The 24846-nt window shown below is 57.5% G+C and overlaps 10 protein-coding genes across 10 annotated transcripts; all 10 read right to left on the bottom strand.

Annotated features, from left to right (window-relative positions):
- Nucleotides 1-1743: 1743 nt before the first annotated feature.
- On the bottom strand, nucleotides 1744-2493 carry LDBPK_342840 (hypothetical protein, conserved; the record flags this gene model as incomplete). The annotated part of the gene is made up of 1 exon (XM_003864395.1): nucleotides 1744-2493. One exon carries the CDS (start codon nucleotides 2491-2493, stop codon nucleotides 1744-1746), a length of 750 nt encoding a protein of 249 aa, XP_003864443.1.
- Nucleotides 2494-3593: 1100 nt separating this feature from the next.
- LDBPK_342830 (hypothetical protein, conserved) lies at nucleotides 3594-5480 on the bottom strand (the record flags this gene model as incomplete). Its single annotated transcript, XM_003864394.1, has 1 exon — nucleotides 3594-5480. The coding sequence occupies one exon, from the start codon at nucleotides 5478-5480 to the stop codon at nucleotides 3594-3596; it is 1887 nt and encodes a 628-aa protein (XP_003864442.1).
- Nucleotides 5481-7439: 1959 nt separating this feature from the next.
- On the bottom strand, nucleotides 7440-8696 carry LDBPK_342820 (hypothetical protein, unknown function; the record flags this gene model as incomplete). Its single annotated transcript, XM_003864393.1, has 1 exon — nucleotides 7440-8696. The coding sequence occupies one exon, from the start codon at nucleotides 8694-8696 to the stop codon at nucleotides 7440-7442; it is 1257 nt and encodes a 418-aa protein (XP_003864441.1).
- Nucleotides 8697-10486: 1790 nt separating this feature from the next.
- On the bottom strand, nucleotides 10487-11518 carry LDBPK_342810 (hypothetical protein, conserved; the record flags this gene model as incomplete). The annotated part of the gene is made up of 1 exon (XM_003864392.1): nucleotides 10487-11518. One exon carries the CDS (start codon nucleotides 11516-11518, stop codon nucleotides 10487-10489), a length of 1032 nt encoding a protein of 343 aa, XP_003864440.1.
- A 1070-nt stretch (nucleotides 11519-12588) lies between these two features.
- Nucleotides 12589-13137, bottom strand: LDBPK_342800 (hypothetical protein, conserved; the record flags this gene model as incomplete). Its single annotated transcript, XM_003864391.1, has 1 exon — nucleotides 12589-13137. One exon carries the CDS (start codon nucleotides 13135-13137, stop codon nucleotides 12589-12591), a length of 549 nt encoding a protein of 182 aa, XP_003864439.1.
- A 790-nt stretch (nucleotides 13138-13927) lies between these two features.
- On the bottom strand, nucleotides 13928-14620 carry LDBPK_342790 (hypothetical protein, unknown function; the record flags this gene model as incomplete). The annotated part of the gene is made up of 1 exon (XM_003864390.1): nucleotides 13928-14620. One exon carries the CDS (start codon nucleotides 14618-14620, stop codon nucleotides 13928-13930), a length of 693 nt encoding a protein of 230 aa, XP_003864438.1.
- Nucleotides 14621-15438: 818 nt separating this feature from the next.
- LDBPK_342780 (hypothetical protein, conserved) lies at nucleotides 15439-16707 on the bottom strand (the record flags this gene model as incomplete). The annotated part of the gene is made up of 1 exon (XM_003864389.1): nucleotides 15439-16707. The coding sequence occupies one exon, from the start codon at nucleotides 16705-16707 to the stop codon at nucleotides 15439-15441; it is 1269 nt and encodes a 422-aa protein (XP_003864437.1).
- Nucleotides 16708-17429: 722 nt separating this feature from the next.
- Nucleotides 17430-18314, bottom strand: LDBPK_342770 (hypothetical protein, conserved; the record flags this gene model as incomplete). Its single annotated transcript, XM_003864388.1, has 1 exon — nucleotides 17430-18314. One exon carries the CDS (start codon nucleotides 18312-18314, stop codon nucleotides 17430-17432), a length of 885 nt encoding a protein of 294 aa, XP_003864436.1.
- A 3904-nt stretch (nucleotides 18315-22218) lies between these two features.
- LDBPK_342760 (hypothetical protein, conserved) lies at nucleotides 22219-22791 on the bottom strand (the record flags this gene model as incomplete). Its single annotated transcript, XM_003864387.1, has 1 exon — nucleotides 22219-22791. The coding sequence occupies one exon, from the start codon at nucleotides 22789-22791 to the stop codon at nucleotides 22219-22221; it is 573 nt and encodes a 190-aa protein (XP_003864435.1).
- An 810-nt stretch (nucleotides 22792-23601) lies between these two features.
- Nucleotides 23602-23871, bottom strand: LDBPK_342750 (hypothetical protein, conserved; the record flags this gene model as incomplete). The annotated part of the gene is made up of 1 exon (XM_003864386.1): nucleotides 23602-23871. One exon carries the CDS (start codon nucleotides 23869-23871, stop codon nucleotides 23602-23604), a length of 270 nt encoding a protein of 89 aa, XP_003864434.1.
- Nucleotides 23872-24846: the final 975 nt, after the last annotated feature.

Below are 24846 nucleotides of genomic sequence, written 5' to 3'. Positions count from 1 at the left end.
GGTTCGAAGTCGTCTGTGCAAGTTACGTGCACCTGAGTCCTTCCCCACGCAGAGAAGAAAAGCGCGATCGCGTACTGGGTATAGAGAGTGACGTTAGCTTCTCTACCGCACCTCCCGCGCATTGTACGACGTTCTTTTTCACCACCACTTCTTTAGCCGGTAGTGCGCAGCGGTGCCCACGAGACACGGGTCAGCTTGTTCTTTCGCCGGAACGAGGATAGCAAACCAAAATGCGCGTTGTATACCCCGTCGCCCACGCGGGAGCCTACACGCCAAGCTCCAGCACACAAGATAGTGCAATCCTGAATGGCGTTCAGAATGCACACACAGAGACACACACGCGGTCTCCTTAGCCACTGCCACGCCTGTATCGGCGTTTCGGCAGCCACAAGGGAGGGATGACTGCTGCTTTTCGGAGTTTCTTTTTTTTTTTCCGAAGGGGAGGGCCGTTTACTCTTTCCGCCAATCGTGTCTAGAACAGAGCGAAAGAGAGGGAAGGAAGGAGGGAGGGAGAGGAACAGTGAATGAGAAAACGTGCCGCGAGCAACGCCGACGGACAGTTCGCAGAGAACAACAACAAGACGACCAACACCCACCCCAGACAACACCGAAAACAAACGAAACAAAAAAGAAGCCAGTGGCGCCAAGCAAAGAAAAGGCAACGCGGTGAGAGGAGAGAAATGAGCAGAGAACAATGGCGGTTCAAGACAGTAACAGCAACTACAGAAAAAGAAACAGATAGAGCGAGCGAGCGAGCGAGGCGATCAAACAGGAAGCAAGAACAGTCACAGCGGTGGTAGAGCAGAGCAGAGAGAGGGCTATGAGTTCGTGTAGATATATGTGGTGAGTGGGCCGGTCTGTATTTTTAGGAGGTGCGTGTGTGTGTGTGTGTGTAAGAGAAGGAAGTGAAGGAAAGTAAGGTGTATGCAGGAAGCCGCACCGCGCGCAATGAGCTACTTCTTTGGCGGCGGAGGGAAAAACCGTGGCGACGAGGATGCAGCCGAGATGGTATGACGGAAAAAAAAACAGCAAATAACCGGATATATGCGGGCAGCGCACGGCAGAAAGGACCAAACATGTCCGTTGAAGCAGAGGGGCATGGGAAAGCATCAAAGAAGGGAGAAGGTATGCGCGAGGGCATGGTGCTGCAGCAAAATGGAGCAGCTACGTAGACCTGAAAAGGTGCACCGTAGTGCCGCCTCCCGCCACATGCAACACGAAAGCAAAAGCACGCGCGACGCGGACGGCAACGACGCCACGCCACTTCACGGCTACGGGTTCCTCCATTCTTGGACGGCCTACCGCAGTCATTCAGGCGCTTCATTTGGTTTCTCGCGTCAGCGGCTCGTGAGCAAGCCTCAAGAGGGAGGGGACAGTATATCAAAGCCAAGGAAGAGAACAACGACGAGAGAGCGGGTAGGCGCACGACACCGGCAGCAAGAGAGAAGAGCGAAAGTGAGAAAGAGGCATTGGTGTTCGTCTCCAGCAGTACACCACCGCCATTCTCTCCGTGTTTGCTGGCCCACGCTTTCCGCACCTCCCCCCTTTTTTCTAATGCTTGATTCCAAACGCGAACGGACGCTTGTGCATGCCGAACCTGTCTTTGAACACGGGAGGCGAAAGAGGGGGCCGTGTCTTGACGCACAAGAGGCGTGGCAAGCCGTGTGCGCCATGCGCGCAAAACAGGCAAACCGCGCGGCACCAGGTGAGTCACCTTCCCTGATGCCACTCTACTTGGCTACCTCAGAAGGTCCCTTTTCGACTACTGCGGGCAAGGCTGCTAGACAAGCCCTTCGGCTTGTGCGACATGGAGGTGCGGGCCTCGCTGCGCGCTTGCGTGGCTTCTTCAGCCCGCCGCTTCATGCGCCAGTCTCTGGGGACGATCGGCACAGGGGGGCGCGCCGTCAGGAAATCGGCATAATCCTGCGCGAACTCGCGCAGACCACCGGCGATGATGGCAACATTGTCGATCCCCTTCTGAAACATCGTGTTGGCCAAGTTCACAACGGCTTCTTCTTCCATGTCGTAAAGGACGATATACCTGTTCTCCTTGTTCTTGTAGGCGTACATCTCTGGCAAAAACGGATTGGTCGAGTGATGCACCTTGATCTTTGGGTAGTGCAACGCCGTCTTGATGTGGCAGGCCTCGTAGTGCTCCACTTCCCGGCAGTCGATCAGCAGGTAGCTAATGGCGGCCTTGTCGACCGCGTTCTCGGGACCGCCGTACTCGTCCATTGGCCGTGCAAATCCACCATCTTCTAGGACCGACTTGGGCTCCTGACGGCTGAGGAAGGCTGCGATGACATCGACGCGCAGCCGCTGAAACAACTCACCAGGCTGCCTCTTTGTCTTGATCTTGATGTTGCGCATGTACTCCGCGAGTTGAGCGGTCATGCCTGACTCCACCACCGCCTGCACAGAATCGTACTTCGGATTCGCGGATGTGCGCCGCTGAAGGATGTCCTTGTCACCAATCGTCGGGTTGATGCTCATGGTCGGCTTTGGGTGAAACGAACAAAGGTGGAAGAAGGAATCGCGTCGAAAGGCGCACGGTAGTACCGCGCGTTGTGTGATGCAGTTGCGACTCACGAACTCTATCCGCAATTGAAGGGGTGTCTGTGAGCGTGTGTACAGCGGTGCGTGTGATGGATGCAGCTCCCACTGCGCAAGAGACCGTGTGTGCGAGAGGGGGCGCGCGCATGGATGAGCCGCGAGCTCGTCTAACCTTTTTTTCAAAGGGAAGCCGGTGAAGCCCGCAAGAACGGGGGACACGCAATAGGTGAGCGATGGTTCCACCAGCAGGAAAACTTGCGGACGCGCAAAGAGAGTATGGAGGAGTAGAGAAGAAAGAAAGGGCGCTAGCACCAATCGCAAAGGAAAAGCACAACCAGCTTTTACGTATGTGCAGTTCCGAATATCTAGTAGGCGGCACACTTGATGCTTGCCTGCATGCGCTGATAGCCTTGCATTCGCATGAAACTTCGATAGTTTGTGCAGCACAGTGTCCGCGACGAATGCTGACGCGTCTCTGCGCTCCATCCTTTTGTCGTCTTTCAGTCATTCGCCAATGATGCGGAAAGCGCCTCTTGAGCGGCGCGCCGCTGTGGGTAAGTCGGCGGGTCTGTAGTGCACCCGAGGATAGGCCGCACCTGCCAGCACTCTAACTGCCTAGCATGCAAACAAAACAACAACAACGAAAAAACGATTTCGTCTACTGTCTTAGCCAACACACAAAGACCCGCCGTTGGGGTGAGAGAGAGGGCGAAAGAGAGACATATTGAGAGAGGAGCTGAGGCGATGCGCACACGAGAGGCGCTGAACTAGCAGCTAAACAAATGAGCCTCAAAGACGTGCCCGAGGGGTGCTGCCCCTGCTAGTGCGCATTGCTCTCCTCGTCTCCGGCGACCCAGACCGGGTCCCTACATTCTTCTGCGAGCTCATTCCGGCATATCTCGCCATCGTCACCGAGATGGAAGACCACACCCTGCATGCGGATTTGCGGCTTGGTGGCTGCTTTGTCTACAGTCACACACGCAGATGCCCCTCCCCCTCCCTCCTTCTATTACTTTCCCTTCTGCACCCCCCCCGCCCCCCTACAGCTTCACCGTGACGGCGAGCAGCTTACGCCTACCTGTGTAGGAATCTATGACGCTGTGTGAGGGGTTGGCACAGTAGTACACGAATCCGTCGCTCTCCTCTGCTTGCGTGATCAAAGGCGGTAAAGGCAGTCGCGATGGTGCAGGAGCGGCTGCTGGCTCCGCAGAGTCAGTAGATTCAATCGCAATTGCCGTTGTCGAGGTTATCCCTTCCTGCTGTTCCGACGCCGCAGCCTTCTCTTTGTCGGAAGGGGAGATCGCCGCTGCGGCGACACACAAAGAAAACGGCGCTACTTTCCCCTCTGCCGGCAGCGACACAGGCCGAGCGAGCACGTTAGGGATCAACAAGGACGCGAAGTTTCCATGATTTGTGTATCCACACAGCCCTCGCTGCTTCAAGGGCTGACTGGAAGGCGCCGGCTTCCGCTCGGCGATAGACGCCGTTGAGGAAGCCACAGCCACCTCCTCCGCTGCAGTCGCTGCTGCAGCCCCACGGCTTTGCTTCTCCTTGGAATCATGAAAAAGAGTCACGGTGTGCTTTGATAGAGACCCATCTGCCACCTTTCCCCGGATCCCCGCCAGCACCGTCGCAGCCGATGGCTGAGCAAGGGCCGCCTCACTCGATGAGGCCGCTAACTCGGCAATGTTCAGCAGCTCGAACTGACTGCTGTTCATCGAAGCAATGCTGAGGTCCTGCTTCGGAGCAGAGCGCGAATCAGTGGTATCCTCTGCTTCGCGAACCAGTGAAAATTCACTGTCCACGTCGATGACGGAGCCGAGACTGGAGTCTACAGTTAACAGCGGCTGCTGTGAGGGAGCCGGCAGCTTCGCGAACGCCGTCTCGGTAATGGCGCCTCCCCACGATCGAGGCGGCGTGCCAGGGGACGAAGTAGGAAGCGGTGCGCCGCACGGGTTACTCCCGTCGCTACGGATGCTGCGGTTCGCGAAATAGCTGCTGTTGAGCAAGTAGACGTCGCGGGGCTTGTAGGGGAGCTTCCCAGACGGAGTAGGCGTCGGAGCGAAGCCCCGCGCTCCACGGCCGCGGATGTCCTCATCATATTCGTCACTGGCTGCCTCTGCTTGGACAAAAGACACCGATTCCAACGGAGAGAAACGTGGTGACTGGAAACGCGTTTTTCGGGCACCCGTGGTGCTGTCTCCTCGCTGATGACTCAGGGAGGACGCCCTACTCCGTTGCAGACTTTTTTCCGTTTTCGACGAACGCAGCACGTTCACTCTCCTCAGGTTGCTAAGGTGTGCATCTTGGTCACCGGCATCCTGGCAAGCCGCGGAGGCGTTGCTACTCCGCTTCGAGACTTCGTAGTCTGGCTGCTGGTGATGACGCCCTCGCTCGGCTATCGCTTCTTTAGCCACCAACTGACGTCGCAGCTCTCGTAGTGACGCCAGTTGGGGAACGCGAAGCTTCTCTTGGTTCGTGAAGGCGATGAACGCGGCAAGCTTCTCTTGTGACGTGCCGAGTCCCACAGCAGCCTCCCTAAAGCTGCGCAAGGCGGACTGCATCAGCACCTGATACTCTGTGGTAGCCGAGTCGGGCAGCGAGCTGAGCGCGTGTGGGTTGCCGAGGACACAAAACAGATGCTGTTTGAGCGACAGCTTCTGCAACGTGGATTGCGGACTCACATTTGCCAATTCACAGGCGCGAAGGGAGCGAGGGGAGTTGAGAAGCGGCGGCGGTGGCGGGTCGCGCAGTGTCTCATACCGTCTGCTCCACGCATCTTGCAGCTCCTCGATTGTCTCCAGATCCACCCTGGGAGCCTGGCGCGATCGGACTGATGGCGATACGCTCCGCGACACATTTTGATACATGGATACACCTGGAGTGCCCTGTGTAAGTGTGTAAGGTGTGCCGGTACCTGATCGCATCGCAAACCAAAAAAAAAAACAGCAGTGGTGGCGTGTGATAGACCTGCGCGTGTCAGCGCAGCACAGCGAGAAGCGAGAGAAAGGATGGAAAGCGGGCAAGTGAGCTAAAGGCATAGGAAGCGAACACCGATAGAGTGCAGCTCACTCCTCGCGCCGTCGACGCGCGAAGAGGCTGTTACGCTTCCAGGTGGGAGATTCAGTGCGCACTCATCGCCTGCGACTTTGAGCCGCCCAGGTATATTCGACAAGGCGCGACGTCTTCCTCCGGAAGCCATCCCACAAGATATACAGCAAACACAAAGGTAACCGTTTGGACTACCACCACACGTGACTTCTTGGAAACATGTGCGTGCACGCCTTTCCCGTCGCAAATAAGCCCCATATCGGAGGCCGCGTGGTGCGGCATTTGCCCCTTTTTGTCTCTCCTCCACTCACCGTGCTGGTGCTGCGGTAGAGGAGAAGCACGTGCGCTCCCTACCGATGGTCGCGCGTTGCCGAGCGGCACGCTGGCGCTCTCTCCGGCGCACTCGCACACCAGTCCGCTAATCCGCTTCTTGCTCGACTCGTGTCCTTCCACTGTTGTGGTGAGGCCTCGAACCTACGCAGTCAGCTCCTCCCGCGCGGCCTTGCTCGAGTGCCGCGGCCCGGCACAGCTACGTGGGAGTGTGAGGGACCCCCCTGAATCTGATAACGAAGGATCGCTCTCTCGTCTACAGCCGAAAGGTCCTTGCGACAGTGTGCCGGCTGGATGCATGCTCGTCGAGAGCATCGTATGCACACGATCAAGACATTCAAACCGAGAAGCTGCCGGCCGTGTGCATGTGTAGCACAGTTGCGTTGGCATGCACTCTGGCAGAGGAAAAGGCAGCCCCGTGGCGTGTCGTCTTCCCGCGTGGCAAGCTTCCACCCCTGTGAGCACCTCATTGTCTTGTCCCTCTATCAGCCACTCGACGGGCAGCCCTGCCTTCAGAGCTCTTTGAGGGTTCTCGCGGATGGTGCTGCCCCTCGGCGCGGAGAGGGCTGCCAGGATCTTCGGCCCGTTAGTGTCTCTGCTGCCTAGTCCGCCCTTCACCCCCTGAAGCCGTGCAAGACGGCGTCTGAAATCGTCTGCTGCCGGACTCGGTGCACCCAACATGCTTGACAACGGTGGCGGTCTCTGTCGGGGTGGTGACTGGTGAAGCGATGAACCGAAACACTCGTTCTGTTGAGCTGGCGCATCGTCTGCAGGAAGAGAGGGGAGGAGAGAGTGCAGGGAGCGAGAGGGGCGTGTGTGTGCATTGCAGCTGCCACGCTGTGCAAGCAGAGGACAGGATAGGCGCCAGAGGCCATGCAGGCAAGGAGGGGGTGGGCTGCTGGATCATGAGAACGCGCACCTCGCGGCCCTGCCCCTGGGCCCTCAGGAGACGGCATGACGCGTTTTCATCGACAGCGGCCACTTGCCCAGTCCGTACAAGGCCCAGCAGCGTGCGAACGACCTCTGACCTCTCGCTCTACCGCTCGCGGATATGGAAACAAAACGGGAGAAGCAGGGGCGAAGGATTCTGGCCTACTGACTGGAACAATATGTTTACCAATGAGGTGCGCCGTGATTTTGACAAGGCACATGCATTCACAGAGGCAAAACTAGAAGCATGGCCGCAGACACACCTGAGATGAAGATAGCAAGGGGGTCAAAGAAGCTTTTGAGTATACGGATGCGTGGATGACGTAGCCGGCTCTCTCCAGTGCCATATCAAAGAAAAGCGTAGAAGCTCCATGATCTAGCAGGTCGACTGCGCGAGGGGGAGAGATAAAAGAAAAGAAAGACTCTTGGAGATGTGTGTGTGTGTGTGTCTCCGGGAAAAAAAAGGAGACACAAAGGGAGGGGCAAGACCCATCGAAGGAGCACATGGCACCTAAACGTATCGCGCAGCGCTGGATCTATAGAGGCGGCGAGCTGAGCTGAGCTTCTGAGTCGATTCACAGTGCCTTGCGGCATAAAATGCCCGCCACCGATCGCATAGTGGAGCGGCTCAGCGAAGTCCCTCGCACAGCCAAGCGGAACAGCAGCGGCGACGAGGCTGCCAGTTGCTTGATCCACACAGCCACTTTGTCCGTGATGCTTTTGTTGCCACTCAAGTCCAGCACCTGCAGTCGGCGCAGGTAGGCGCGGCAGAAAAGACACAGCACCCGAACCTCGTCATCGTTGAGGCAGGTCTTTGCCAAATTGAGTGAGACAACGGTGTTCCGGCATCCCTCAAGAACGCCAAGCAGTGCGATGAAATGGCGCTGCTGATGCCCGATCTCCGCGCATCCACTGAAGTCCGCGTTCACCTCGTACGGAACGGTGCGCAGTTCGCGCAGAAGCACCATTGTCCCTGGAAAGGACATCCAGGTGCGCCTGCCCGGGCTGCAGCGAAACGGCGTTGGCGTTTCAGCAACGGGCGACAGCGGAGGCACCGCCTTTTGCGCCGCGAAGGAGCCGAGGGTGCTAATTAGGGTAGCTTGCACGCCCCGCGAGAATCGGTGGCAAACAGCGGCGCTGGGGCGGACGTTAATGACGTGGCAGCAGCGCAGGTAGCGGCGCTGCAGCCACGCTGCAGCCATGTCCGCACCGAAGGCGGGATGCTGAAGGAGGTAGGTCTCGAGTTCCTCCTCCTCTTCCTCCTCCGCTACGTCGCTCGCCTCGTCATCCGTATTGAGGCGCGCCTCCGCCTCTGCTGAATTGTCCGCCTTGACTGCGGATGGCGTGTGGTCCTGCGCCGACGACGTGCGGGACGGGGTCGAAAGGGCTGTGGTCGCATACGGAGTGTCTGCAGCAGTCGCGCGGGCCTGTCCTTCCCTGTCCCAAAGCGTGGGGGAGGCCTCGGACAGTCGCATCACCGCCTCGCCGTAGCGGCGCACTCGCACCTCCCAACGGCGCTGCAAGCATTGCGCCACCGCATTCTTGGCCAGCGCGCACGCAGTCTGGGAGTGCGCACACCACTCTTCATGGGTGCCGATATGCGTGAGATTCTCCAGATTGAGGGGGTCGTCCGTGGTGCCGCACGTGTGCAGCTTGTCGCGGACGGCCTGCTTTTCCTGCAGCTCCACAACCTTTGAAAGCCCCGGTAGCGGAGACGCTCCCCCCTCGTTCCCTTGACGGCGAACACCATTCTGAAAGACAAAGTGGAGAGCGTCGCCTGTGCTGTAGCGAAGAAGGCTGAATTCCACCGGTACGTGTTGGCTCGTGGCCATCGCTGTACAGGTGGGTGGCACTACTTCCACTAGGATCTCTGCCACTGACTGGTTGGCGCGTGCTTGGGAGCGAGTCTCCGAGAGAGAAAAATGATGCAGACACCTTCAAGCCAAACTACACACTAAAAGGAAAAAGTAGCCGAAAGACGTGATTGAAGCTCAAAAATGCGTGTGCGTGCTTGAGTAAGCGACTTGTCAGAGTCACTGTGTTTACGAGGACTATGGGCCCAACAGGCATGCGCAGGCCCTTGGCGACCGTGCCGCAGGGAACGAGGCGGAACTCGAGAACGCGATATACACCAAAAAAGAGAACGCTGAGAAAAGTGGCAGAGCACCCGCAGGTCGCAAACGCATGACAGAAGGATGCTGAGTCAAGCAGCGACGAGCAGACCCCACGAATGTGAACACCCGGGGACGGAGGAAAGGGGTAGGAGGTGGTGGGCGGGAAAGGCAACGACTCACAGAAGCGGGCACCAAACAAACAGCCGAAGCACAAACAGAGAAAGAGAGAGAGAGAGCAATACGAGCGCAAAACCGAGACCGAAAATCCCGTGAAAATAAAAGCCGCGTTGCAACCCGACACAATCGTTATTGCCCTCTTTCCTGTGGGGATAAAAACAGTGTCAGAGGTGATCGACTCACAGGCAACTCCCTCTACTGGTCAGGCCGCGCACAATCTATAGTCCTCTCGGTGCTCCCTTGTTTTGCTCTTCAGAGAGTGCAACGGAAAAAAATTGCCCCGGAGTGTTTACGGGTGTGATGAGGAAAACAGAAGCGTGATGATCGCACGTGGATAGAAGGGGGAGGTGAGAGATGCGTCAGCTGCAGGGCATTTCCATGAGGCACAAGGGCTGACGGAAAGCAGCCGAGCAAGTGCTTTGCAGAAACGCACACACACACACATGCGTGCTTTACATAGCCGGCGGTGGAAGAACGGGAAAGGCCGGCCAAATCCACAAAGGAGCTACGTGGCCGCCGGAAGAGGCGGGGAAGGTGAGCGGCGTTATCCTCCTGCAGCGGGAAGAAAAAGCGCCGCCATGCCACGCAGACACATACACGCGCACAAAGGTAAAGAAGGTGGTGCGAGACGTGGTGGCTGCCCGCCACTGCCTTTTCGTTCACGCCCGTTTCCTGTCTGTTGGGGAGGGGGGGGGCCATGCCCTCAGAGGGCGCTGCTTCAGATGTAGAGAGAGAGAGCTGAGTCTTCTCTTCTGGTTTCGCTTCCACATTTTCTTCCCTTTTTCATGTGCCGCGTTCTTGAATTCCTGCGGGGCCCGCAACGCGTACATCGGTGGTACGGAGACGAAAAGGGATAAAACAAGAAGCTATGGGCTTCATCGCGTGCAGACCCAGACGGAGACTCTCAAGAGGACGAAACACGCGAGACGCATGCGACGACCGAGTAGTGATCCGATGAGAAGGCATCCCCATCCACAAGAGGAGGTGCACGCGGGATTTTCAGATCTCCTTTTGCCTTCTTCTTGGTCCCTGTTAGACTCAACTCCTGGAATCTCCCCCTCCTTCTGCCCCGCTCGCGGCCCACGAGGTCGTTTACATCGAAAAGAGAGACGGGAGGAAGCGAAACAGCAAAAAAAAAAAGGAAGCGTCATGAACCGCTGTCCTGCCCGCTTCCCGTTTGCCTCGTTAGAGAGCGCACAATCACACAAGGACACAGAAGAGCCAAGACAGCTCAGGAGGACAACGGCCGAGCGAGAGGGGCACCACAAATCACTGAGGGACGCACGTGCGCACACAAAAAGAGGCCGTGCACGGCCGCCTCGCTTCGCATGTCACCCTTGGAAAAAAAATTTTGTGTAGATGGGCCCGTCACCGGGTAGATCGCAGCAGTGCACCGCGTTCTCGGTCTCGCTGTCCCCGTAGCACGCCCGAATCGACTTTGGGTAGAGCTTCTTGGCGACGACCGTGTCGTAGGGGCCGCAGATGTTCCGCACAGTGTCCACTACATCCACCGTCTCGTCCAGTGAGGCGAGCTGCAGTACCCAGTTCGTGCCTACGAAGCTGCTGGCCGTGCCTTCCAGGTCGGGTAGTACGCCGCGGTACGGCTCCATGAACTCCCGAGCAGCCGCGCTGGTCATGGTCACTGTTGTGAGTGCGGTGGGCTCCAGTCCTAAGTCTAGCAGTTGCTGGAAAGCACTTCCGCCCCGTCCAGCGCTGACCAGGTGAGGCTTCAGCACCACAACCGAGCTGTTTGCCTCGTTAAGTACGGCCAAAGGCTTGGCTTTCGCAAGCTGGCCCAGCTGGCCCCACAACGCGGCTTGTTCCGCGTCTTTGGCGGTGCAGGTGCCGGTGGCTCGCTCCACAAAGGCGAAGCCCTTCTCCACCGCCTTCTTCCGAGTGCACAGAACCACGACCATGCGTGTGTTCGCCAGCTGCTCTGGTAAATCAAAAGCAGAAACCGTCTCCGCCTGCACCCAGACCATCTCCACATCCGTGATAGTGAAGCAGCACTCCTCCGTTAGCATCGCCAGGTAGCGCCCGAGAAACGGGAACGCCTCCTCGGCAATCAGCACGGCCGTCGACTCGCTGCACTGGGCGCACAGTTGCCGCGTCACCTCGTCCGCGAACGCTGTGATGGTTGTCGCCTTGCCGAACAGCATCACCGTCGAGCCAACGGTGAAGGCAGAGGCAGGTATGCCGACGGCGGTGCGCTTCAAGTACAGTCGACCGCTCGGCACCTCCATCAGCTCCACTGTACCGCTCTCGTAAAAGTAGCGTAGGATCAGCTGTCGCGGCTGTGGCGCACCAGGATCCTGCTGCTGAGCATGGAAAGCCATGCGAGGGTCTAAGGTAGAAGTGGCCATGTTGAGGTCCGAAAAGAGAGAGAGAGACAGAGACCTAAAGACGTGGCTTCTCGCTCTGATGCACGCATTCGTGTTTCTGTCCGTGCTGACGTGCTCAATGGCTGCACCCACTCAAATGCGCATCGACACTTTTAACATTTTTTTCGGAGTCCAGTGCAGCGTGGACGGCGATGCGTTGACGCGAGGATAGCAGGAAAAAAAAAGCAGCAACACGTGATACCGAGTTTCTAGGGCTTTCATGAAACGCAGCAAACGTTTCCAGCGCGGCCATTCGAATCCGTCGCTGGAAGAATGAGGCCATCCTTCGATCTGGCAGCACCCGTGAGCAGTTTTCGCTTTCTTTCAGATAGGTGGGGCAAAGCATGCCCAAAGTGCCGAGAGAGAGAGGCCGGGGTACATTTCGTGGCGGCGATCGTCGGCGCCACCACCACCACCATTGCGTTGTGGGAGACGTTCGCCTGCGCGGCATAACGCTAAGTTGGTGTGGAGTTCATTCCTAGGTGGGTCGGTGAGCGAGTGCCTTCCGTGAGCGAGGGAGATGTGCATCTACACGAGGTGAATAAAAGGAAACACACACGCGAGAAATCTAATGTATCTGCTCTACCTCACGACTTCACAGTGCCAAGAGATGAGGCTTTCACGCATCTATGCCTCCAGCCTGCGTCATGGGTGCGCGGCAAAACGCGACGAGGCGGCGTCGTTCATCACAGGGGTGCCTGTTCTCAATATAAAAGAACAACAGCTGAGAACAGCCCTTCCGACGCGCGATGCCCTATATCTCACGCACTTCCCTTCAGCACCCCATGAAGACGGTTTAAGATGCGTTTGTGGAAGAGATAAGCAACAAGCACCGCTCAACCACGATAAGAACGAAGAGGTAGGTAAAAAAAAAAACGCATAGTCGCCTACACCGGTCCGACCAGTAAAAAGAGGGAGAGGGAGAAAGTGTTCAAGCCGAAGAGTACACGGAAGTGCTTTAGGGCACCGGAAGAGCGCAAGAGACGCCTCAACGCGCGCACCTCTATCTAGACTTCACGGCGTCGCCTTCTAACTCTCTCTCTCTGGCATCTTCACCGCACCCGCTTCGCTATCTTGCGTAGGCGATCCATCTCCATTCTAGTACGCTTCACCTCCAACTCCAGCTTCTCGCGCTTGCGAGTCAAGTCCACAAGCTCGCGTTGGCGCTGCTTATTGGCGCTCGCATTCTGCTGCAAGTAATCTCGGAACTCCTTCATTTCGGCCGAGCTTTTTGCAGACATGTTGGCCACTGCATCCTTCAGCCTCTCTGTTCGCTCGTTGAGCAGCTCCGCTTTTTGTGTGTCGCGCGCGCGTTGCTCGTCAAGAAGTTGCGCTCGGGCATCAAGTTGACGAACGTCTTCCTGCAACCTCACCAGGTAGTGCAGTAGTGCGTCCACCATCTCAGGTGGCAGGCAAGACGCAGAAAAGGATGTGAAGCCGCTGCTCTCGCCCGCACAGCCCAACTGCCGCAGCATGTCGTGCAGGGAGACCACATTCATGCTTACGCACTCACTGTGTCGCACGCGATCATCCTCTTCGACATCGGCGCCCTCTGGAAACTGCTGGTCGACTAGCGACAATCGCTCCACTTCGCTATGCATCGGCCAAAGTGTGCAGCGTAAGGGTGTGGCTGTGCGAAAGAGACAGCCGCGCAGCTTGCAGCCTTGTGTGCGGGTGCACCAGCTGCAGTAATGGTCGCCAAATAGTAACGCAAATCGCAGAATTACAGGAAAGAAAGGTTGAGATGAGTGGGGAGGAGATGACGAAGAGCCTGGCGCTCACAGGACCGTATGACAGGCTTAGCCGTAGCTTTCCGTCTGTTTTTTTGGCCATGCCGACCACACGCGTGTGCGCGTGTGTGTGCCTTTTTGTGTTCGTTCCCTTCAGCGTGGATGGCTCATGCTGTTTTGCGCACCCCGGTAGTTGAGCCGGACACGTGCGCCACCGTGTACTGCAAATAGAAAAGAAAAACAGCTCCTCGACAAGGCGAGGGCCCACGCATGCACGTGGGACACAATCGCGCCCACAGCACGAGGTGTGAGAGACGGCGCGCAGCCGTGCTAGTGTCTCTAGGGACAGCGAGCTCGGTGTTTTGTCTCTCGTTGTCGGCAACGCCGTGCGAGGCGGGCATCGCCAGCTATCTTGCACGATGACACGCGTACACGTCTGCATGTGGAAGCGCGACGTCTACGTGCGTCACGCTCGTGAGCCGGTTCCTGGAATCAGAAAGATCCTCCACCTTACGATGGCCAATCTTACACGTGGGCATAGCGAGCACGACCTTGCCCCAAACCTGCAATACCACAGCAGCAAGCCGCAACCACTCGTGCGCATCCAAGTGCATCGCCCTTTGTGCATACGCGTGTCAGCTTGTGTGCGGGGCTGAGTCAGTCACTCAGTGTACTTCAGCATGCACCCACGGGAGGTGCGGTTAAAGTGCGGCCCCTCGTCCAACACTGTGCAGCGGTTGTTGTTATTCTTCGCGCTATCTGAGTGCTTCGTCGGCGCCAGGCTCGACACCCGCACCTGCGCCGATGTCGCCTCGACACCCGCACCACTAGCGTGCCCGTGCTGCTTCCACGCAGGACCACTTGCAAACTCCGTCCTGTTGCCGCAGCCTACGGATTCCAGAAGGTAGGCAGGGTTGTACCCGGTTAAGCGGGTGGCCCACTCCGATCCAGCGCTCAGGCGAAGTATCACGTAAAGTAACGGTCTCGCCACCGTGCGCAGCGCACCGGTGCCACAGTAGAACATGCAGACTTGTGCGCCAAACTCGAAGTGCAGGAGATGGTGGCAAATAAGCTCGGCGACACTGAAGCGCAATCCGTCCATCCACTTGAGATATGCCTCCTTCGCCCTCTCTTTGAGCTCTCGACGCGCCGACTGCGACCCGGCCGCGCGTGCTGCACGGATACACAGCAGTAGCCACCACATGAGCTGCAGAGCAAGGTACGCGCCGATGATGTGCTCACTAGCCAGCGGAAGTGGTCCCGTTGAGAGGGCAAGCAGGAGACCGAGGGAGTAAGCACCGTTGGAGGAAATCTGCAGGGGCTGAGTGAGCCCCTCCATGATGATGTTCAGCATGACTACACAACGACGTTTGAACCAGAACGGCGTGGATGCTGTCGTGCGGCCGCCGGGCTGTTAAATGTTGAGGAAGAGGGAGGTTGTGTGTGGGGGAGGGGCGGGGGGCACTGGCGGGATGCGGCAAACAGTCACGTCGATTAGACAGACAGAGGGAAAAGCCAGGTTAAAAGAGAATGCGGGCGGTAGTGTGGAAGGTGCGCACACTTCGCCGCAAGGCTACTAAAGCTCTCTTTCCCCGAATCGTCAATGTGGACTGGGGCCGCACGCACCTCCATATGGCGGGTGTGCTGGCAGTTAGGCTGAAAGGAGGGGGAGGGCACCGCAGGACTTCCTCCGCGTCTAAAAGACCAAGAGCACTGCGTCTTCGATTAACCAGCTGAGATGGGGCATATGCTCTCTAAGGAAGGATAAATTCACTCACGCACAGGATGGAGAAGAGCACAAGCACGAGGCACAGAGGAAGGGCCACTGGCGTGTCCGTCATGCGCAGCAAACGCACCTTGTCTCTCCTCCTTTGGCACTTTTCCCCCTCCCTCATCGCCGCGCGCGACCTATGACGGAAACTGTACATGAGATCAATCACAGACGAAACAAAAAAAAAAGGATAAAAGAACGCATCCACAACTGCGCACGGCATGGCGCGCAGAAAGCAGCGATGGTGTAAGCACGAGGAAGAGTAGAGTCGGTTGCAAGCGGAGTGCGGCCACTTCGTGCTTTACATACGAGGCAACAACAGCTGCAGCAACGACGGCGCGAAGCAAAACGCGCCTACAAATGCCACATGCGACCCACCTTGCACACAGCGCGCACGTCTCCTACTCGTCGTACTTTCCCCACTGCCGGTGCAGGAGCTCCTCAAAATCTTTGTCGCGCTGCACCGCCGCACTCTGCGGCACGTACCACTGAACAAGCTCCTCCAGCTCAACCTTGCCACCCACGGCCGTTCGAACATCCCAGGCGGTAAGGAAGGCGTCTTTGTCTGCCGGGCTCGAGGCGTGGTATTTGCGGTGCAGATCTTGCACTGGCACGCGGTAGGCCCCGTCTTTGTTCTCGAAGCAGCTCGACCACAGCCGTGCCAGTAGCATGAGACGTGCGGCAGACAGCGAAGGCAGCAGCAGTTCCTCGTAGTACTTGATGTCGACAGAGCCATCCCCGTTGGTGTCTAGGCATTCCAAAACGGATGTGTTCGGCACGTAGAGACGGTGCGTCCGCAGAGCACCCACAAACACAGCCTCACTCACGAAACCCGACCCCGCCTCGTCTGCTTGCGCTAGAGAGAGGCACAATGCTCGTGCTGCCGCGCCACTACTAAGGACGGCCGGTGCGTGATCACAACGAATCATGCTCATCAACGCCGATCGCGCCGCCTCGCGGCTGGCGACGGCCGTTTTTTCTGCTAAACTCTGCTCTGTGTGGTAGGAACCTTGGTACTGTGCCTCGCCCTTCGCAAGGGAGATGGAGAAGTCGCGCGAAACGCCGGGCAGCGGCCACACACCACGGAGTAGGGCCACGAAGGATTCATCGTTCCTGCAGGAGGCTGAGACACCAGCGTAGTACTCCGCAAACTCCTGAGCGCTTATCTTTCCATCTGGATTGGTGCTTTCGTTGAAAGCCGATTCAAAGTCCTTGCGCACCTCCGCTGCCGTCGTCTCGTGGCGCACGACCGCTGGGTGACCCTCCGCTATGAACTGCCGCTGCAGCTCGCACACCTGCACCGAACCATCGTCCGGGTCCTTGATAAACATTCGCCACACACGCTGCAGCCACACTCTGCGCAGCGGACTGAGGTTGTTGCACATGACAGCAATGAAGTCTGTGGGATCAATCGTGCCTTTACCATTGCGATCCAGCACGGTAAAGATGTTTTGAATCTCGTGCTCCTCTAGCGAAACATGGTTCTCTTGAAGCGCACGCTGCAGCTCCTCTGCGGTCACCTGCGTGCTGCCGAGGTCGTCGGCGATCCCGAGAGACCGGCTAAAGCTTCGAATGCCGTTCACCGCGGACGGGCTGCGCTGGAGAAGTAGGCGCTTTACCTTCTGCGCCGTTTGCTCCAGCAGCAGCGCATTCTGCGGGTCACGATTCATGGAAGGATAATGTTGTATATGTGTGTGTGTGTGTGTGTATGCGTGTGTGTGTCTGGACTTGCACCCACGCAGACCAGGATAACAAAAAGACGCCAGACGCCGCGTGTAATGCCCTAAATGACTCCGTAACCGACAAAGAAGCAGCCTTGCAAATGTCGTTGAAGGTTTTGAGCGCACCTGACTATACCCGCCCCAAACCCTCAAGCTCGAGATAACACACCCGACAAGACACCGCCGTGGGTGAGGGGATGCGTGTGATTTTGCGCTTATAGGCGCGCCAATGAGGGCAGTAATGAGGCGTGGGAGAGCAGCAGATACCGCAGTTGTGCTCAAACCAGACGCGCATGAGCGGCGGTATTCGCAAGTGGCGTAAGCAGCAGTTCGGAAGCCGCTGCCTTGATGCACAGCTCCTCGGCTACTCACCTCCCTTTGGGGCCATTTCTTTTTAGGCGTGCCCATCTTTTTGTTTTTCTCGTTTCGTTTCGTCCCTCTTTTACGCTTGTGCTTCGAGCAAGCGCCGCCTTGGAGGAAAGAGGCGTCCGGCACGTACACTCGCGCACGCAGGAAGAAAAAGAGATGAGCATGCATACGTACATCAAGAGGTTAACATGCAAACGAACACGCACACACGTGCATGCACGCACATTGGTGCTGTGGCAAGCACAGGTGTGAGAAACGGTTAGGAACCAGGCGCATGCCATGAAGACGTTGAGTTTGTACTATTATACACGCGATGACCTGGGTGGGGTGGTCGCGAAGGTAGTGCTACGAAAGATTGTGCTGTATGGATTCGCCTTCATCTCGTCTATGCGCTTCCTCATGTCGCCTGTCACAGCAACAGGATCAATGTCCCACCACTCGTCAGCGTTGCTCATCTTGAACGCTGCAGGACCAGGTTGAGAAGCGTAGAGGTTGATGAGGCTATCTGCAGCCGCCTTCTGCTGGAGCTCCTTCTGCTTTTCGAGCGATGAGTTCAGGTGTTTTACTCGGTTGTACGGCTTCACATATCCCCCGCTAAGCCTTGCCGTTAGCATCTTGTTCAGCTCACGGTGGGCCTTAGCGTCAAACACGCCCTCGGCGGCGGGAGCTGCGTGGCGGTTGCCGCGGAACCCCTCCAGCGTCGTGCTCGCACACCACCCCTCCTGACGGCGCCTCTTTTCAGGGTTGTTGTCGTCGCGAATGACAGTGGCCAGAAAGCTAAGGGGAACTTCCTGACGCTCCAGCGCTTCACACCGATATGTGTGACGTTTTGTAGAGGCGCAGGCCCGGTCACGGTTGTGCGTCCACACCGCCGGCAACACTGTCTCCTGCATCTTCAGAAATGCCGTGCCCTTCACTGTCTCGGGGAAGTGAGTGGCAACAACGTCGACGCCGTTGTAGCAAGTAGTGGTGTTGTTGAGGGCTGGCTGCGGAAAAGGATGCAGCTCGTCCTTCGTAGCAGGGTTCCACGCACGGCGGCCAAGGGTGCCGTCACCCTTCAGGAAGCGTTGCACCTCCCGCCGCCGCACCGACAAGGGATGTGTCGCGGGGAGCTCGGGAAAGACATGCTCATCGCACCGGTAAGACGCGATCACCGGCCGCCGGCCCTGATCTTTTGTGGAACTCATCACGGGTCGAAGAGACCACAGGAGGGAATAAACCATCCGCGGTTAGTCGATCTGACACACACACACAAGCACACAAATGTGAGACACTGCGTTTTCCTGCATCCACACGCAGACAGGGTTCACAAACCTTTCAAGAAGCTTTTGTGTGGTGTTTGCGTCTGCTGTCATGTACGTGAAACAACCAGATAATGGCGGGCAAGCAGAAAAAGATGATGGGAGACGTGAGAGAGGGAGGTTTCGCAAAGGAATACAAGGCCAACAAGCGCTACGCAGATAAGATGATCCATCATGAAGAAGGCACTGCGCATTCGCTTTCCGCACCCCTCGCCGCAGTACCGCCGCTACCTTCTCCTTCAGCGCGGCAAGCTTCGATGATGCAACCCATGCGCGCCGTGAAGCCTGGGGCAGTCAACACCGCCGCTGGGCAAAGGGCAGAGGCCCTTTTGCGCCGAAGCCGCGAGCGCTTAATGCAAATTTCATTCTCCCCCAGAGAGGTCAGAAAATTACAACGACGCAGAAGCAGCGGTGCGTCCATTTTGAGTGAGCTCGAAGTTCTTGCCTGAAGACGTGCACTCTCTGCCCCACAGCGTGAGTGAGACTCCACTCTGCCAGGCCCGTCACAGGTCCATCTCTCTGTGCCACGCGCTACCAGGCACGCGTTAGGGCAATGCACCGACTCCGCCGTGTGAGTGCGGCCCCTGCCTCACACTCTACCCAGCACCCGCTGCGCAGGTCGCCTCACAGCCGCACCCGCATCATGCCGGCTGCCACCTCCCGCATCCCCACTCGAGGCGCCTCAGGGTCCCTCCCCCCCTAGTCGGTGGGCACGGCCCGGTGAGACACGCTCGAGCCAGGTTGGCACTTGTGCCTACCATATCGATGATATAAACGCGCGCACCGCCGCAGGTCGCTCCAGCGCCTGCGCCGATCCAGGCCCACACCGCCGGCATCCGTAGCGATGCATCCCCCTGACAGGGCCAGGGCGAGAAGCGGCTCCGCACTGACAGCGGATAGGAGAGGGGAGGGGTGCTGATTGGCTCCTCCCCACACACACACAGCGTTGGCGTGGGCGCACTGGACGCTAAGACACCAGGCACTGTGTGGTGTGCCTCCTCAACATGTCATGAAGACATCGCTCTAGCCGCAGCAGGAAGAACAAAAAGGCGAAGAATTCATAGTTATAACCGAAGGAAGAACGGCATCACAGTTTCAAAACAGAGCGGGTGCGAGATACGAGCAAGAAACAAAAAGGAACCCCACGAAGCCATATGGCGAGAACAGGAGGCTGGGGTGGAACGCAAACTTAGCAAATGCAGCAGGAGGCTGGCGAGAGAAAAAGAAGAGGGCGGGGGGGGGCGAAGAAACTTCGGAGACACGCGACAAGGCAGAAGGCGTCGATACCCATTACAAGCAGCGATAGCGCTCACGGGCACTGAAACGTCCACTGACGCATATGGAGAGATAGACGTACACGCACCTGAAGCCGTCACGTGCAGTTCGCGTTTCTCTCTTCGAGTTCGGCAGAGTGGATAGCCTCCATCCGAAGACGCAGAGGGCTGCAAAAAAAGAACGAAAAGCGAAAAAAAAACTTCGAGTGGACAGCTGTGCACAACAGTAGCGTGCGCGACACCTCAACGCATGCAAAAAACGCGCACAGCAGTGCCGCGTTATTGGGTGGATAGAGAAGAGAGGAAAGGATAAGAACGTGATGCTCATAGCAGGGAGGAGGGCTCATGCTCGGTTTGTGAGCTTCTGAGCATTCCGCCGCGCAGAGGCAAAAATATTCAACCACGTCTTCGCGACAGTCGCGGGTCGCCTTTATCCGTTACGAAAACGCTATCGACAGGGCCGGACCTCGCATACCCTGATCGTACGTATCCATGCTGATGCCTCACTCGTTTTCTGTGAACAGGGCCCATCTGCGCGTGCCTCGAATGTCGTCGGTGGCCTTTCCAGCGTGAGAGTGAGTAAAGAGGGTAGAGGAAACAGCCTGGGCGGTCGCCGCTGCGCTGCCCATTGTTAGCTGTACAGTTGATTGATGTAGGGTACGTCAGATTGCAGTGCGCGGGGGAGGGGGAGGATTGTAGCGGAACACGGCACGGCATCGGCCGAGAATCGATGCGGTGGCCTTCCCCCATAGATGCGCTTGAAAACAATCATCCCTCGGAGAACGCTGAAGGGAGAAAGAATTCTGAGGGCAGTTTGCCGCCTCTCAGACGGCTTCGTGGCAATCGCGGCTGTCCTTCGCCGATTCGGCCTCGTACATGAGCCGCCGCGGTTCTCAGGGAATCACCCTACAACACCGTTCGGGTCGACGGCTAAGGTGTGACCGTGTACACATCCCGCGATGGGCTCGCGCGGATTCGAGGATCACCGGTGTTGTGACCTTGTCCAACGCTTCGAATCCGATGGAGACTCTCCTCATGAATTTGGAACCCGGTGCGGAGCACCTGGCCTGCAGCGGGGTACAGCGGCAGGCCGGCGGCCGCAGTGTGCGCCTCTACAAGCTACTCGAGAGTCTGCGCGTGCCTGCGGCTCCAGTATCCGCCTCACAAAAGCCGTCAAAGCCACCACCCACCGAATCTTGTTTGCGGGTCTGCTCATCTGCGCCGCGTCCCTGCGACTGCGGGCGCGTGAATTCCACATTGAGTCGGCGAGCACTGCTGGAGAGCGTGACAGCGTCAAGAGTCACCAAAAAAAGAGCGTTGCGTTGGTCTTCATCCATTGACTCCGGCCACAAGTGCAAGCGCTGGAGATGAGGTAGTGGTAGCCAGCGACCAGCCCTACCGTGCAGAACCCGCCAGCCTGGTTGAGCAGCGCGGACAAGACCGGACGGTCCAGCCGAAGCAGGCATTCCTCATCCGTCCTGGCAACCGTGACAGTGGAAGTGAAAACGAGCACGCAACCCCATGATGTCGGCGGCGCGCTCCTCTTCCCCCCTGGTTAGAAGAGAAGCGAGCATGCGGTGGGTCAAAGTAGCTTTCGAGGAGATGCCGAAGACGCGCTGTGCTGTCAAAGAGGCAGCACTGTTATGTCAGCGACGAGTCCGACGCCGTGCATCAAACGAGGGAGACACACAAGCAGCCCGTTTGGCATGTCGCCGCCACGAGTTCCTGTGCTGTGCCGCACTGACACGGCACACTCACGAAACAAGAAAGGACGTTAGCTAACACAGAGATGACGACTCTGTTGTATGACGGCAAAGGAGGAGAGAGGGGGTGTAGGCTCAGGGAGAAGAGTCACCACTCACCGCGGCATCTGCAAGAAAGCGAAAGAATTTCCGGGAGGGGCAAGGAAGGGGTATTCACACGCCACCTTCATGGTGAGCCCAGACGAGGAAACGGAGGGAAGTGCAGTTGCTTCGAGGGAGAACACTTTTTCGACCAGAGAGCCATGCACGTAAGTGCGAGGAAGGACGGGTAGATCACCAAGCGTTCGCGGATTCAGTACTGTCGTATATGCAGAGGGCCCTCTGCATTCCGCGTAGCAAGAGAGCGCAGTTGGATGCCCGTCGACAAAGACACACCCCTCGCTGCCCAATCTGCATCTCTCCTCTGCTCTCCAGAACACCAGTCGACTTCACGGAACAAGAGCACGACTCGCCGTGCTCCTTGCATTTCTCTACTGACGTTACTCTTACCCGAACTAGCCCCCTTCTGTGAGGAGCAAAACACCGCCATACGAGCGGTCCACCAAACCCGTCTCGGTAGGGCAAAGGAGGTAGTAGGAAAGAGTGTGCCTCCCTAAACGACGGGATAAACAATACCGGCACCGCTCAACCGTCGCATATAACCCATGAAGGTATGTTTCGCGTCACCACCCTGCGTGAGCGCCGCGTGACTTCGTTACCACATGCAAAGGCAGTCCTCACATGCTCTGTAGCACAAGTGCACACTAAATGGACCTAGTCGCGCGAGAAAATGTTTCGCCCTCCATTGCGCAGCATGAAAAGGGACTTGATGGACAGCTCACGCGTCCGCGCACCAACGACGCGATAAATGCATTGCCCATTCAAGAACAGCAACGAGGTCGGGTACGTGATGACGTTGTGCTCCTCTACGAAGCACGGCGCTTGCGGCCCGGGAACAAGGGCCAGCTTTACTTCCTCTGGATTGCCTAAGTTCATCGCGTTGATGGAAGAGATGAATGATCGAGTAAGAGGGTCCTGCAGTAGTTCCGTCTTGGGCTTTGGCGTCGATGCCGACTTCGCTGTCGCGGCTGAGTGAGCTTTTCCAGAAGAGTTGGCTGACGCACTCGTCAGGGTCGAGCGCGACCCGCCGGAGGAGGCCGCAGCGGCTGCGGCATACGAGGCGCCACTGTGCAGAACGACCACCACCCCCTTTGTGCGGTAGAACTGCATGAAGTCATGAAGCACTTTCTCATTGGGTAGCTCGGCGATCTCGTAGCCCGTAACGGGGGGCTTATTGACTTTGAAGATGCCCTTCAGGAAGAGCGAAGCGAATGACCGATGGAGCATGGCGGCACTCTTTGCACGCACGCACTCGAGTTGAAGTAAATCTCTGTGCCTGAGAAAGAAGCCGTGCGAGGACAGAGAGGTATTAAATCGAAGCGCGCGCTGCCCCGTGAGCACAGCCGCTGTCTTCGGCTTCTCGTCGGCCGCGCTCTCTTCCTATCTCTATAGGCACCGTCTTTACAGCTTTCACTATCGACGCTGAATGGGAGATATCGTAGGCGATCCTTTGGAGCCAAACGACAACAGTGACGTGGAAGATGATGATGCCGCAGAGGTGCACGCGAGAGCGCATGATGAAAGAAGCAATGAGTTAGGTAGCGAGCGCGTGTGCTATTTTTTTGTTGCTGTTATTGTTGCTGGCGTCTCGCCCACCGCGCCGGTGACATTCTGCGCTCGCAGTGACCGCTGTGGGAAAGAAGGGAAGCGCACAAAACGCGGCCATCGGCACAAGTCGGTTGACAACGCACAGCGCTGTCGCCTTCATTCCTTTCGTTTTGGCAGCACGAAGAGATGCATATGGTAGAAAGAGAGAGATAGCGAGCTCTATGAGTTCGGCATTCGCAGGGCCTTTGACACGGGTGCGCGTGCCGTTCTTCACCCCCTTTGTTTTCCCCTCGCCCTCCTTTTTTTGCGTTTACCGTTACTCTGCCTCTGTAAGCAACAACAACCACGAAAGCGAGGCAGACATGGGCACACCACGGCCGGGAAAAAAAAGATGCACAGCCACACATAAACGCGTGCCTTTACACAAAAACAACGCGCCGTCAGCTCACAGGGAACCGAAAGGCAGCAGAGAAGCCGCCAAGCTCCACACTACGTCTTCCACCCAGCATTGCGTTCATACTCCAGCCGCATTCGCCGCTCATCCTCCTCTGTGGGGGTGGGGTACATCCACACCATAAAGACTACGCAGATAGGGATGAGCACCAGCTGGATCTTGATCATCTTCTTCAACTCTGCCTTCACCTTGCCCGTGACAGAGGCGCCAGTGGCAGGGTTGGCGGCAGCGCTATGGCTCTTGAAGTTTGCCTCCAACGTCATCCGAGAGCGCTGCATCAGCGAGCGGCGCGTCAAACGCAGCATTGGTCTTGTAATATGAGCTGCAGAGGCGCACTAGTGAGTTCGATCCGACTTCAACTGATGCAGGCTGCTGCCCCTCGAGTCCCTCACGTTTTACGGGGAAGCGACACGCACAGGGGGTAAAAGAGACGTTTGGCGAGAGAGAGAGGAGGTAAGTGAGCAATGGAGGCCACGAAAAAATGACCAACCATGTCGAAGAACCCATCGAATCACGCACGTGAGAAGAACACCGATGCATGTGAAGCCCCTACTTCTCGGGAAGAAACATTTTGCTTCAACGCTTCGAGGCATCACTTGGGTCCATGGCACCCGTGAAGACGGTAGTCACCGCAGATCAAGCAGTAACAACACAACAGGAGTGCGCCATATTAAGAAAGAGCGGAGCGTCGCCACGGCGTCAGTTTTTGATTCTGTTTCATTCACACTGGTCGCGCGCTGCACCGCCAGTCTGTTTTTCCTTCACGTTGGTCTCCTGCAAGTGGGGCGACGGAGTTGCCTCAACCCAAGCCCCAAAGTCCGAAAAAAAGAGAAGTGGATAACGCAACATACTCTCATATCCACACAGGAAGAAGGTAGATGAAAGAGCGACGCACAAGGCCCTTGGTGACACGTCACACACTTATTTCAACATGTTCATTCTCTGCCCCACAGCGTGAGTGAGACTCCACTCTGCCAGGCCCGTCACAGGCCCATCTCTCTGTGCCACGCGCTACCAGGCACGCGTTAGGGCAATGCACCGACTCCGCCGTGTGAGTGCGGCCCCTGCCTCACACTCTACCCAGCACCCGCTGCGCAGGTCGCCTCACAGCCGCACCCGCATCATGCCGGCTGCCACCTCCCGTATCCCCACTCGAGGCGCCTCAGGGTCCCTCCCCCCCTAGTCGGTGGGCACGGCCCGGTGAGACACGCTCGAGCCAGGTTGGCACTTGTGCCTACCATATCGATGATATAAACGCGCGCACCGCCGCAGGTCGCTCC

Source organism: Leishmania donovani, chromosome 34 (genome assembly GCF_000227135.1).
Source record: "Leishmania donovani BPK282A1 complete genome, chromosome 34".
NCBI lineage: Eukaryota > Euglenozoa > Kinetoplastea > Trypanosomatida > Trypanosomatidae > Leishmania > Leishmania donovani.
This window is presented reverse-complemented; position numbering and strand designations above follow the sequence as displayed.